This window comes from Ursus arctos, chromosome X, assembly GCF_023065955.2.
Source record: "Ursus arctos isolate Adak ecotype North America chromosome X, UrsArc2.0, whole genome shotgun sequence".
Classification (NCBI taxonomy): Eukaryota; Metazoa; Chordata; class Mammalia; order Carnivora; family Ursidae; genus Ursus; species Ursus arctos.
Genome location: NC_079873.1, coordinates 97,084,757 through 97,099,454, shown reverse-complemented (window position 1 = coordinate 97,099,454; position 14,698 = coordinate 97,084,757). Strand labels below are relative to the sequence as shown.

At 35.5% G+C, this 14,698-nt stretch overlaps 1 protein-coding gene across 19 annotated transcripts in view; it reads left to right on the top strand.

The window, feature by feature from the left end:
- Positions 1 to 14,698, top strand: part of THOC2 (THO complex subunit 2) — a 110,367-nt gene that overhangs the window by 89,991 nt on the left and 5,678 nt on the right. For 6 of the 19 annotated variants that reach the window (XM_044391659.3, XM_048213837.2, XM_044391662.3 and 3 more), the window contains 10 exons: positions 382 to 560; positions 805 to 907; positions 1,577 to 2,007; positions 2,234 to 2,292; positions 3,701 to 3,832; positions 8,639 to 8,776; positions 9,118 to 9,187; positions 9,270 to 9,427; positions 11,494 to 11,570; positions 12,052 to 12,097. In XM_044391659.3, the coding sequence (XP_044247594.1) occupies positions 382 to 560; positions 805 to 907; positions 1,577 to 2,007; positions 2,234 to 2,292; positions 3,701 to 3,832; positions 8,639 to 8,776; positions 9,118 to 9,187; positions 9,270 to 9,427; positions 11,494 to 11,570; positions 12,052 to 12,079 (1,375 nt within the window). In that variant the 3' untranslated portion in view covers positions 12,080 to 12,097. Of the gene's footprint in view, positions 1 to 381; positions 561 to 804; positions 908 to 1,576; positions 2,008 to 2,233; positions 2,293 to 3,700; positions 3,833 to 8,638; positions 8,777 to 9,117; positions 9,188 to 9,269; positions 9,428 to 11,493; positions 12,000 to 12,051; positions 12,098 to 14,698 lie in introns of those variants that run through there. The other 13 variants (XM_048213838.2, XM_048213835.2, XM_057314173.1 and 10 more) reach the window with 7 other exon arrangements.

Sequence of the window (14,698 nt, the reverse complement as noted above, 5' to 3'; positions counted from 1 at the left end):
GATCATGTTCCCACAGGCTGGTGAGAGTTGTCACTTCTGATTATCAGCTTCCGGTCTATACTGGATGATAGTTTCAAAAGTCATATATAATATGTCTTGCTTTGGAGGAAATGTAATTTTATCATCAGTTGAGTTTTGGATCTTCAGTAGTGCAAAAAAAAGGCATCTTAGTTTAAGGATTAGTTTACATTGAAATTTTTATTTTTAAGAAAGCATCTGGAGCTCTCTATAAAGACCTTCAGGAACTTATTGAAAATTAGTATTTTTTATTCTCTGAAACCAAGTGGCAGAGTGAATAAATTGCTAATTTTATTCTTTTAAACTCCATGTTTGTGCTTTTGATTTGTATTTGTATATTTAAACACTTTGTGCGACTTTCAGCTACTCTGGGCAGTTGAAAAGTAGAAAGTCATACATGATACCTGAAAATGAGTTTCATCACAAAGACCCCCCTCCGAGGAATGCAGTGGCCAGTGTACAAAATGGGCCTGGTGGTGGGCCTTCTTCATCGTCGATAGGAAGTGCATCTAAGTCGGATGAAAGCAGTACTGAGGAGACTGGTATGCTTATTTGTAGAAATTTATAAGTAATACGTTTTGTTTCAACAAACTAAGATGTTTTATATCACATGACAAGTAAAATGTTCGCTTAGTATTGTAGTTTATTCCTTAGGTAGGAGTATGTAACTGTCAAGAGGAAATTAGCCCTTTGTTTCTTTCTAGTTAATCTCCAATCATTTTGCTGTGAAACTGTAGTTTATTTACAATTAGGGGCTTGTCAAATAAAACCTTACCTTTATTTCAGATAAATCAAGGGAGAGATCTCAGTGTGGTGTGAAAGCTGTTAATAAAGCTTCTAGTGCCACACCGAAAGGGAATTCAAGCAATGGGAACAGTAGCTCTAACAGGTAGGAATACTGGCTGTATGTCAGAATTCTGAATTCTTACATGATTAACCTCATTAGACATGAATGAAAGAGGGTGGTAGTTGAATACTAGGAAAGTAATTTATGTTGGACCTTGAAATTTTGTATGTACCCCTAATTTGATGCTTAACTGTCCTCATTATGTTTTATATAATGCTGAGACTGACATTGTTTCCCCTGCTGAGTTATGCAGATGAAGGTAGGTGGTGAAGTTAGAAAAACATTTTAGGATTGAGTGCTTGCTGTGGGCATTCTGGGTAAGGATAATGAACATAAGAGAAGCCTACAGTGATTTAGACCATTGATCCATTCAGCCAAGTAACCCAGTTCCTGATAGTAGCACCCTTGGTCAGCTTGTGGGATAATTTTTGGTTGTGACCTTGGAATCCTCAGAGGTTATGAACATACACAAAGAAGGGCCTGACATCACTTTAACCATTCTTTTTTAATCTCTGCTGTTCATGAATTTGGTCACTTATTATTTAGTGAATGAAGAAGTACTTTCTTTTTACTTGTCTTTAAAGTCCTTTAGTATTCAAAGGGCTACTACTCTTCTAGTATTTTTGAAGCCAGTAAGGAACCCTTATGATTTATAACATGGACTATGTTTTATGGCTGTTTGTCTTAAAATCTCGTGTTTTTATTCTTAAGCAGCAAAGCTGTTAAAGAAAATGACAAAGAAAAAGGGAAAGAGAAAGAAAAAGAGAAAAAAGAAAAGACTCCAGCTACTACTCCAGAGGCCAGGGTACTTGGTAAAGATGGTAAAGAAAAACCAAAGGAAGAGCGGCCAAATAAAGACGAAAAAGCAAGAGAGACGAAGGAAAGAACACCCAAGTCTGACAAAGAGAAAGAAAAATTCAAGAAGGAAGAAAAAGCTAAAGAAGAGAAATTCAAAACCACTGTCCCCAACGTAGAATCAAAATCGACTCAAGAAAAGGAAAGAGAGAAGGAGCCATCCAGAGAAAGAGATATAGCAAAGGAAATGAAATCAAAGGAAAATGTTAAAGGAGGAGAAAAAACACCAGTTTCTGGGTCCTTGAAGTCACCTGTTCCCCGATCAGATGTTGCAGAGCCTGAAAGGGGCAAGTTTGCTCTATATTTGTATTTGTTTACTTTTGGTTCTTGTTAATGTATAGTTGGTTCTTGTCTCCTTGTTTCAGCAAGTTATCTAGGGACTTTACTTGGGGGGTGAGCGAATACTTGATGACCTTAAAGGTGATTTTAAAAGTGACCTTAAAAGTGGTGATTTTTTTAAGTGTTTGGAAAAAGTAGAAATCTTACTGTGACCATTTCTTTTTGTACCAACAGAACAAAAACGCCGCAAAATTGATACCCACCCTTCTCCATCACATTCCTCAACAGTAAAGGTTAGTATAGCCTGAGGAAGGCAGCGTCCATGTTAGGCTCACCTGGTTGGAATACGTGTCCTGACTTCCTTCAAGTCTTGTGCCAAGTATTCACTGGAGCCACTGGAGGTTTTATATTGCATTAGAAAATGAATTTTTTACATATTGGTGGACTGATATTTTTTTCCTATTGAGTATTTTTATTATAAAAATATTAAAACTTCAAGGACCTAGCACTAATTTTGTAGTGTTTCAAAGTGCAAGAGAAATTTTACCCAGAAGTGCCTCACTGCTTTAAGCAGTCTTTTTTGGAGTGCAATGGTAGCTACAAGCAAATGAATCTTTTCAGCAGAATGAAGCCTATTTTTCAGCATAAATATTGAAGAATATATAGCACTGAAGACTTCCTGGATGATACAGGATAAACAAGATACCTCTGAATTCATCAAGCTTCTTGATGAGCATCATACCGATGTGTGCCTTCTAAGAAGGAGTCTTGAAAGGAGTTCCATTTTAAAGTCTCCTTGGTGATCAGTTCTCCTGTAGTTGTGTATATTCAGTGAGCATGCAGCTTCTGTTGTATCTTCCCTTGGAGGTTTGTTTATACCCATTGGGTTCCCAACAAGTTGAACCTTGCGTTACGATAAAAGCAGATGTGGCATCCAATCCTACCACCCAGCAAAGAGAAACCCCAGGCATTCAACTGCAGCACAAAATCGTGGGTGTAGCCTTCTTGAAGACTCAGGGTAGCCATTCCTTGCTCCATATTTAATTTTAATTCTAAAGTCATCTAATTTCATGGAATCTTTGAATTGCAGTACGTTGAACTTTTAAAACTGTAAGTTAACTAATTCTTCATCAAGAGCACTGTGGTGGAATACCGTAATTGATTTCTTTTTCTTTCTTTCTTTCTTTTTTTTAAGTGCTTTTTTTTGTGGGAGGCATGAGATTCACCATCAGAGGCACTTTGCAAAAAAGTGACTACTCTTGTAGAGAATACATTTTGTTTTCTTGTTAATATAATGCCACTGAGTTTTTGGCTAGGATTAAAAATGTCTATATTTATGGTAGAGTCGTAAGTAAAGTAAAATTTGAAACCTCCCAATTAAAGAACAACTATGAAAATGTAAGATAATGTTCTTCCACAGTGACCTCCACTGTTTTAAACTTTTTGTGGAGGGAAAAAAGTGTTTTGCTTTCTTAAGCCTCTTAATATTACTTATAGCTTAAGTACAGTGTTATGAAAAATGTGGCACTGACATTTATTTTTAAATTATGAGCAGAGAAAGATTTTTATTTGTTACATTGAGTACATATAATTTAGTTTTTTTAACATTACAATTCCATTACATGGTTTTTGCTTTTGTTTTTTTATTGTTGATATTCATATAATAATTGACATCACAAGATTTATCCTCACAAGAAGTAGCTGGTTTATTTCCAGGTTACAGCCATACTTCCCAAAGTTCCTCTGGGTTCTGAGAACTATGCCAGCTCACCTGTCATCTCCATTCATTTTCTACAGGACAGTCTCATCGAACTCAAGGAGTCTTCAGCAAAGGTTTGAGTCTTTTAAAATCATCATGCCTAAGTAAAACCAAAAAAAAATCTTCATTTATTTAGTAGATACCTTCACCCTAGTAAATTCAGTAAGCTAGTGAATAACCTTTAAAAATACCTATCACAAATTGAAACAATGGATGACAACGGTCCCTTTTAATGAGATTGTTATCAAATATGTGTAATGTGGCAACATTTCTATAATCTCTCTTTGCTTGCTGTGTTATGCATTATCCTTTTATGCTTCAAAATCTGGAAATAAGTTTAAGGTTTGGGGAAGGGGTTGTTGGTTTGTTTTGGGGAGTAAGCTTATTTAATTTCTCAAAACAAATCTGTCAGGTTGTTTTCTGCCTTTTTTAGACAACCCAAAAGACCAGAAAAGAAATTTGATGCATTCACGTACTGTTCTAAAAACTGAACCCATCTCAATCCATAAAACTCTTTCTATTACCTCTGCTGAGCTACCTTTGTGGTAGTTGTAGCATAATATCAAGAAATCTGGTTAATGTCAACTTATTCTCTTGGAGGGGAATACTCAACCTGATGGTCGTGTTTACATGTCAGTATTAATTCTTGCCTATTACTCTACTTTCTTGAGTATTCTTCTACTAAAAATAATGTGCAGTTTGTGTATCTTATTACAGAGTTCACTTCATTATTGTAGTTGAATTGTCCATTGTTCATTTTATTTTGTCTATTTATTATAAAATTTGTACCCTCTTTCACTTTGATTTTCTACTTTGCCTCCTCTTATATCTGCTAAGTATTATCTCTTACTGGTGGACCAATACAAAATGAAATTTTGAAACAAAGCCAGTTGACATTACTAACTGCTTTTAGATCTGTAGCTTTATAATGAAATGTCTGTGGATATTGGGCAAATAAGCACTAATTTTTTTAATAGTTTAGGTTAGCCAATGTGCCTTTGTCCTGAAATTGTAGCATTGTTTTTAGAGTATACTGTATTAATCAAAAGAGTATTAGCTGTACTGTGTGAATGCTTTCTTTTAAGGTAAAACTTTTTATTGGCTAAATTAAGTATGTATTGCAATACAGTTGGTTTTCATAACCAGTTTGGGATTGTGTATGTCAGTCTTAACCATCAGTGGCTTGTGTGGGCTATTTTAAATTCATGGGTTAACAATGTTACCTTGTGAGTATTTATTTCCTGAAACATACTTTGAAGCAGTTTGAAACCTGCTGTTATAGTTAACTGGAATTTCTCATCAGTGATGAAAATTATGGTTCCTTACATTTGTGAAAGCCTTTTGAAAATAAACATGTGAGATAAACACATTATCTCATTTCATGCTCATAACAGTGCTGTGAGGTAGATAGGGCAGGAGGGTAGTGTCTTTTAGACAAATAAGAGACTAAAAAAGTTCTTGATCTATTCCCAGTGGCATATAACTTGTTAGTAGTACCAAAACGGACTAAAATTAAGGTTCCTCAAGTATTCTTACCATAATGAAAAAAAATTGCAAAAAAATGTATGGTCCCTTGATTCTTAGCACCCATTTCAACAGTAGTCAGAATGGGTTCCTAACTCCTTTAGTGTGTTTGCCTCATTTTTAAAATCATAGTACTTTAAGTCAGTCTCCCTATCCCCCGTTGAGAAAAGATAGTGATTTTCTGGGTATTTAAAATTCAATAGATTATTCCACATTCAACCAGAAAATTTTGAAAATGGCATGTGAATGCACTTGTAAAGATCATGTGACTCATGCCACTTTTCAGATCCCTAGTGCTCAGTATGGTTAACTTGGTGATACGATTAGGTGTTCAGTAACTATTTGAAATGAACTCTTACACCTTTGGACTTTGGTAAAGCATCCACAGATTACTGGTCTGCATTTTTATATGTCTAGGAAAGTTCAATAGCATATGAATGTCTTAGGAAAAAAACGTTGAGTGATATCTTTAAAATTGATGATCTCTATCAACTCACTGTTTCTGGGGTAGCTTTTACTTTTTAGAGGATTTAAATGATGTGTGTCTATTTTTTTTGTGTGTGTTATCTTGTCAGTTGTACGAACAAAATGGTTTCTATGCTTTAATTTTTTTACGCTTTTTCCGTGGGATCCTCTTTTTTATTAAATTAGTATTTTCACTTTCTGATCCATGGTAAAAGTAACACATGGATTTGGCTTTTCAAGTGGGATTAGTTAAATCAAGTTAAATTAAAGGGAGAAAAATCTAGCTTAGTATCCAAATCTTTTCTGTCTGCCTTCCACTCCCAATTTCCAGTTGGCATATTTCCAGTTTGGTCACTTGTGTTTTCACCTAGCAAACCTAGCAGCTACATTTGATGAAGAAAGTGTGAAAAGCATTTTCCTTTACCCAGGCTTCTCTGTAATTGAGGAGGGCAGCAGTGACCACTCAAAACAGAATTCAGGTTAATTCTGTTCATCATCTTAAAACAAGGATTTATAATCAAATGGAAGCCTACAAGTGAGGCCATCTTTATATATGGTAGCTTTAATAAAGTCAGTATAGCAGTGCTAACAGATTTTGAAAATCAGTCATGTTTTTTGGACCTGTTGATCCCAATGTAAAGAATAAAAGCAAATCAAAAGCAAAATCCATCACTATATGCAGATCAATTTAACAAATCATTCATTTTGTTTGGCAAACATATATTGAGTACTCGGTTGTGTGCAAGGCACTAGGAAGTGTGTAAAAGTAGAAAAGACACATTAGCTTCCCTGCCATACTAGAAATTGTTATGGACAAAAATAAGTGACATGAAATTAATAGGGAATACCTGTCACAAAAAAAGCTAGTATAAAATAACAGGAATTCACTGGAAAGTGAGTTGCAAGTGAGTTGCAAAGTTGAGGGACGATTGAAGTGCTGATGGCTTTTGAGCTGTCTTTGAAGGCTAGTAGGATTTTCAGAGATTAAGATAAAACTGAGTGACCATTCTGGTGAAGAGAACTGCTGGGAAGGACAGGGCGTTAAGGAGTCAGTGGTAGCCACAGCATAGAGTGCAGTGGGTTGCCCCATAGTAGGATATAATTGTGCAAAGATTGTGAAGAGCTTGGAAACACCTAAGCTAAGGACTACGTATTTTATTCTGTAGCCAGAGAGAGACTGCATGTTACGTGGAAAAGACCATTGTGATCAGAACTATACTTAGAAGGGTGGGAAGAAGGAATAGAATTAGGTGCATTTCTAAAGTAAGAATATATAGATTTCTCAGTTCCTTGCAATACAGAATTCAAGTTAGGCACAATTAAAAACTTCATTCTTAAAGAGTGTGCACGTGTGTGTGTGTGTGCGCGTGTGTGCGCACACGCATGCTTGTGTGTACTTACTTGTAATCACAACCCCCCCTTTTTTCTTTTATCAGGAGAATTAAGCAATACTTCCCTTAGAGAAATCTTCTTTGAGTATTGCAGGAATATATTATTTCTTTTGTCTTACCAGTTTCATAAGTAATATTAATTTAAGATATGAATAAACCTCACAATTAAAAATCTTGAAGTGTCGTATAGGGCATTAACCCAGTAAGAGTACCATTTGGACAAGCACTTTTATGACTGTTTCTCATTCTCTTGCTCTGTTATTAATAAACATTTTGTCTATTTCAGTTGATCATCAACTTTTAAACATTGACATTTTAAAGAATCTACTTCCGCATTGCTATGGCAGTATTTCTGAGCCAACTGAACTGAAAATATTTGGTGGTGTTAAAAAATAAGTGTTTCTTTAATTTTCAAACTGATGGTCTTTTTTTGATGTATTCCTTTGAATACAAAGGATTTCCTCATGTAAAACTATTTAACTTTTGACTCACTATTGTTTTCATTCCTAAGGTATATCTAGGATTGTGTAGTTATGGTAATGAGTTATATTTCGTATTCTGCTGCCTAATACTTGTAATGTCTTAAATTGAACATAAGCTTGTAGCACAGTTGTAAATGCTGTAAGGATAGGTATCTGATTACTTCCTTAATGTTTTCTTTTATACTAGATTGCCATATTTACAACTTGTGTAAGTTATTAAGGTTATCTCTTAATTATTTAGGTAGCACATCCTTGATCTTTGGCTGTTCATTGCCTGTGGGCCTTTTGAAACAATAGGCAGACATCAGTTCGTCATTTTTCAGTCTCTGAGTTTTTTTTTTTTTTTTAATCATCCTCAGCTGACCAAATGGTTTTCTGAGCTATTTAGAACCAGTGAGACAAATTTCACAGTCTGTTGTGATTATTTGGTAGAAATTGAAGTGCTTTCAGAAGTAGAGAATATGCAGCCTTTACTTTTATAAAAATAATTTAGGATAACATATGTATGGTATGTGCTGAGGCAGAAAAGACTTATTATTAGTAAAGTCATGGCTAGGTTTCATTTTATACTTTGACTCATTGTCATCAATTGCCTTGTAAGTGGATGGTAAAACTATTTAAAATTTCTGTGATTGTGTAGAGGTTTGTATCTTTTTTTTTTTTTTACAGTAGAGAAAGTCCAGTCATTATTTTTCACGTATGGACTCCTGTAGTGGTGGTTATAGATCTTCACAATAGAGCTGTAAAAGGAACTGTAGCTTACAGATTTACTAATGAGTCTCAGTTAAGACAGGAATGAACTGATTGAGTATAAATGAAAATTTTTGTAAGGCCAGTAATTGAAGTTTTTGCATAATTTGTGCCATGCTCTTTTATTTCACCTCTTGTAATCCAGACAGCTGACCAGTTTTGACTTTGGGTCTAACTACCAATTGTCTTTCATTAAATAAACAATCAAGCAGATGATGCTGATACTGGAAAACTAATAATCTTTAGTAATATTGCCTTAATTTAACAGCTCTACATTAATCATACTCCTCCACCACTGTCCAAGAGTAAGGAGAGAGAAATGGACAAGAAAGACTTGGACAAGTCGAGGGAAAGATCCAGAGAAAGAGAGAAAAAAGATGAAAAGGACAGGAAAGAGCGGAAAAGGGTTTGTAATTTTTTAAAAACTAGTTTGGAAAGCCATTATTCATGTATGGTAGTGTGTTTGTTGCCTTTTTAAAAGTACTAGTTTGTTGCATGGCAGGCTGTTATTTGGTGTTTTAACTGGTATTTTCACCCTAAAATGAGTTTGAATTGAATCTTCTGCGGTAATAAGGATCTTCAGCCTAACAATTTCTACCAACTCTGCTTGTCTTTCATGTCATTTTACAATGTGAAATGACTGCCAATACTCTCCAATGCTAACTGGCTGTGCCCTTGTATAAAAGTAATATTTTAAAACAAAAACATAAACTCTTGATCAATGTAGTTCACAATTCTTGGTTCTAGGATCATTCAAACAATGACCGTGAAGTGCCGCCGGACTTAGCCAAGAGGCGAAAAGAGGAAAATGGAACAAGTAGGTAGATTTATTATTGCTTTCAAAGCTGTCGTCAAACTGAACTGGAAAAGGCTTTCATGATTCTCTTTTATACTTTTAGTGGGGGTTTCAAAACACAAAAGTGAAAGTCCATGTGAGTCTCCTTACCCAAATGAGAAAGACAAGGAAAAAAATAAGTCAAAATCTTCAGGCAAAGAAAAAGGCGGCGATTCTTTTAAATCTGAAAAGATGGATAAAATCTCCTCCGGTGGCAAAAAGGTAAATTAGGGAAACAAAGGAACAAAAGGCTTTTTCTTGAAAAATTGACTCTGAGTATTTAGCAAATACTGAGTTTTTTTGGTAATCAAATAGTCTTTGGTTAATTATTTGAGGGTGGGAAGAGGAGGCAGTGGGGGAGGGTGGGTTATCTGGGGGGAATTCTAGCCAGTTGGATCCCAAATTACTGGGAGAGTAGAATTAGTTTACCTCTGAAATTCCTTTTCTCTCCATTCCACCCCCACCTACTCTTCTATTCATTGAGCTTTACCCTTTACCCTTTCTTTTTGTGTTTTCTTTTTACTCCTCCTCGCCAACAGTGTTTTTGGTTTCTTTACATTCATGAGATTAAAATATGGTCATGTGTATTCTTTTTCCCTGATCATTATTGCATTGTCATAAAGTCTTTATTAATTGTGATTTTTAAACATTTTTATAACATTTTGCTCCTAATAAACTTATGTGTTTGCAACTTGTATTTGATTTTCAGACTTAGTGTGCATTTTCTTAGATATTCATGGTTGATATTCATAATACATTTCATGTATCTGCCATAAAGCAGGCAAGTCATTACTAAGGTGTAAAGTGTTTCAAAAACATTATTACGGTATATATAGTCATAGTTCTTGAAAGCAGTTTTGGAAAATTATAAGGTAATTGTTTTAAAATTTCTCTGTGCTTTGGGGTGCCTGGGTGGCTCAGTCGGTTAAGCTTCCGACTCTTGATCTCAGCTCAGGTCTTGATCTCGGGGTTGTGAGTTCAAGCCCTGCGTTGAGCTCCATGCTGGGCGTGGAGCCTACTTAAAAAAAAAAGTTGTTTGTTTTAAAAGTGACGCTGCTCCTTTTAAATATTTTTTTTAAAATCGAGGTAAAATTCACATAACATAAAAATAACCATTGTAAAATGTACAATTCAGTGGCATTTAGTATATTTACAATGTTGTGCAATCATCATGTCTATTTAGTTCCAAAACATTTTCATCACCCCAAAGAGAAACTGCATACCCATTAAGCAGTCATTCCCCATTTCCTGCTCCGTTTAGCCCCTGTCAACTACTAATTTGCTTTCTGTCTCTATGGGCTTACCAGTTTTGGATATTTTATGTAAATGGAATCGTATAATAATGTGGCCTTTGTGTCTGACTTCCTTCACTTAGCATAATATTTTGAGATTCTTCCATGCTGTAGCATGTATCAGTACTTCCATTTCTTTTTATGGCTAAATAATATTCCATTGTATGCATATACCACATTTGTTCATCCATTTGTCAGTTGATGGACTTTTTTGTTGTTTCCCTTTGGCTATTGTGAATAGTGCTGCTATGAATGTTTGTGTGCTGCTCTGAAGTGTGTGTTTGAAGACCTGTTTTTAGTTCTCTTGTGCGTATACCCAGGAGTGGAATTTCTGGGTTATATGGTAATGCTATGTTTAACTTTTTGAGGAACCGACAAACTGTTTTCCACAGTGGCTGGACAGCTTATGTTTTACCAGCAATGTACGAGGGTGCCAATTTCTCTACATCATTGCCAACGCTTGTTATTTTCTGTTTTTTTTTTTTTAATTTTTATTAAATTTTTTTTTTATTATAGCCATCCTAGTGGGTGTGAAGTGGTATCTCATTGTGGTTTTGATTTTGCATTTCCTTAATGACTAATGATGTTGAGCATCTTTTCATGTGTTTGTTGGCCATTCGTGTACCTTCTTTGGAGAAATCTCTTCAGATGCTGTGGCCATTTTTAAATTGGATTGTTTGTCTTTTTGTTGCTCCGTTGTAAGACTTCTTTATATAGTCTAGATACTAGACCCGTCCCGTATGAGATGTGTGATTTGCAAATATTTTCCCCCATTCCGTACATTGTATTTTCACTTTCTTGCTAGTGTTCTTTGATGCATGAAAGTTTTTGTTTTTGACGAAGTCCAATTTTTTTTTATTTTGTTGCTTGTGCTTTTGGCATCATTAAATACGTTTTTGAAGAAAAATGTATGACTGGTGGGTGATAAAAAGGGATTTTGAGCTGATTTTTCTATTTGGTTTTCCCTTCCCAAACTAATTCCGCCATTCCTTATAGGAGTCCAGGCATGATAAAGAAAAGATAGAAAAGAAAGAGAAACGGGACAGTTCAGGAGGAAAGGAAGAGAAGAAACAATATCCTTTTCATCTTATTGGAGTTTTTAATCAGTGTAATGGAAAGCTTTGATACTGGTCATGTTTAGAATTGTACCCTTGTAGTATGTGGTCTGAATAAAGTTTAAGGGCTTACTAGCTTTTAAATAGTCTCTTCAGTTAACCCTCTCAAATGTACAAAATGTGGAAGTGGGAGACTTGATTTTTTTTTTTTTAACTTCTGTGGTGACTGTGAGGTTGTTTTATGTCGTCAGGGGATTTAGATTCTCTCTGGTTGTATTACTACTGAGAGGAAGAAAGGGAACAGAGAGTCCTTTGGGCTGGGGGCATGGGGATTAGAAGGGCAAGATGATGCAGCAGATGAGCAGAGCTGGTAGAAGTTGAGGCTACCAGGCTGGTCAGAACCAATTAGGCCTGCAAGTTGAAGGACTGCACTGAAAGTTGAGACACCATTCCTTTTTTTTTTTTTTTCAAAGTTGTTTTCCCTTAATTTGTCATCTACTCATAAGTCCTCGGACAAGCACAGATAATGAAGACTTTCAATCAAGGTGAGTGTTTTCTCACCTCCTTTCATTTAAAGATAGAGATATGAAACGAGGTCTGATAATGTTGAAGAAACTAGGTACATTTTGCAAGATGAAACTTGAATTTTGCACCTAACTCTAATGACCAGGTCTTTGGGTACAGATGCAAAACAAGATTCACAGTTATTTTTAAGCTGCTTTCATCTTAAGCTTGCTGATTAGCCACGCAGTTTTTGTGTGTGTTTTTGTTTTTTGGTTTTTTTGTTTTTTGTTTTTGTTTTTTTTTTTTTTAGCACCAAGATGTATTTTAGAACATCTGGCTTTCTCTTCACCACTCATTCCCAACTTCTCTGGATAATTAATCACCTTTTTTTAAGTACCTTTAGCCTTGTGGGTGGTGCTGGTATCTGCACTTTACAAGTGAAGAACCTGAGACTCTGAGGGGTTAAGTTGAAGAGGCTAGCAGAGGTATTAGCTGACAGAGCCAGTATTCACAGCATAGGTTTTCTTGCCCTTTAGTGTTCCCTGCTTTTTCTTTTCATGCAGACATGTTATCCAGAAATTTTTGTTCTAAGTTTTTATGCCTCATTTGCTGCCACAGCCCATGTTTTGCAAGGCCAGAAAATATGGTCTGTGCTTTTTGTTCTGGAATTTAAAATATACATCTTCATTTCCAAGGTAATTATGCCTTGTATGAGATTTAAAAAGTGTTCAACCATCTTAAATAAATTGTATGTGGATGGTAGTTCACTCTTAGTGAAGAGAGCATTCAGAACTTAAGATAGTCTTTTTTGAGCGCTCAGATCATCATCTGAATAGCTCTTGTTTGGTGATGCCTTAGGATTATTGAGATTTGTAGGATGATTTGCCCTCTATATTTAATTGTTTGAGATGGCTGTATTTGAAGTTGTCAGCTCTTAAGAGTCAGAAATGTATGAGAGCCCATTCTGTATGAGGGTGTGAGTTTTAAGGTATGGATTTTGTCCCATTTATTTTGGCTTCAGAGGAGGGACTTGTGTTTGCCAGCTGGCTAATGTCCTAAGAAGTGGTGTGTGCCTTTTCAGCTTTGTTATTCTCTGCTTGTTATCTAAGTAGTAGAATAGGGTAAATGAGAGTTATGAGAGGACATTTAGAATTTAGTAGATTTTCTTGAAAACCTTTAGAAAGTTTGCCCATTCCTCAGTTCTAGTCATCCCCTGCCCCAACAACTAGCTGTCTTCCCTAGCGAACTATAAACTCTTCATCTTTTTTATTCTTCACTTTACTTTTTTATTTTGGCATTTTGCTTTTTACTTCTTGCTTTCACGTGGTCTCCTTATTAAAGAAAACAAAAAAACTTACCACTTATATCTTCCTTAGGAATGGGTCAGCCATTGTGACTGACCACTTTCACTGTGATTTTATATATTCTCTTTTTACTCAGTACCTAAATATTATTCTTTGGTATGTGAAGGTTTTACTACAGATTTCTTTGAGTTCTTACTCACACGGGCCATGGATTTGTACTTTACTTCTCTCTATAAGCTTTCAGGACCAAAGGCATGAAAAGACCAGTTTGGGTGTTAGATGTTAGGTTGGTGGTCTTGCAGCAAACCTTCTCAATTCAGCTATCCTTTTAAGATATATTTGGCTTGATGTTCATCCTGTTCAATTTCTTCTTGACAACCATGTCCTGTACTTTCTCCTTGGGTAGACTCTTAATTTTGTGAGGCTCTGGTTGATTTTTCCTTCTTCTGGCTGTTCTGGCTGCCTCCTCCTATTTGGATACATTCTAGGATTGATTAGGTCTTTCTGTTGTTCTTCCTTTTCCTTTAAAAGTCTCATCATTTCTGATTGGTACCATTTACCTTTGGGCTACTTCAAATCTGCTGCTCCTTGCTCCCTTTTTTAGTTATTTTACATTCTACAGAAAAGAGCACTGCTGCGTAATGTCACATTTCCATGATTCGAAGATGTTATTAATTGTAAGATTCATTGTTGGTTTCCAGAACTGTTTTTTTGAGCAGAGTGGATAGGGAAATGATACTGATTTGTAAATATCGCCCTGATTTCAGGAAAATTAAAATGATCACATTAGAGGTAAGAAAATACACTATATAAATGTGACTCTGTTTAAATTGCTTCCAAAGTCTTCTGTCATCTTTTCCTATCTCATGATTTTTAGTTGTAAAATCCTTTCACCTTGTTCGCTGTATCTTCTGTTACTTGTTATTGCTAACGTTTTTGTCCAAATTCATCTTATCTCTCCTTGATTTAGTCTCTTGAACACTGCTTTGCCTTTAACTTTTTCCTCTAGTTTAATCTCTAAAAACTCCTACCTATTAAAATTTTTCTCTTAGAACCAGGTTCCTTTAGCTTCTCAATTTTAATTTTATATGTGTGGTCCTCAGTTCATGAGTGTCAGGTTTAGCTAATTTGAGAGTCCTTTTGTGAACCAGATGCCGTACTGAGACTTGCTCCCAGACTCTGAGAAGCTCAGTCTTCTTGGACTTTGATTCTTGATTTCAAAGAACATTAGCAGTTAAGCTCTATCCTACCCATCTGTATTTGTAGTATACTACATTCCTGTTCTAATCCTCCACTCCGAGAGGCCTAATCTGTTTTGCAGGTCCTTCTCTCACCTCC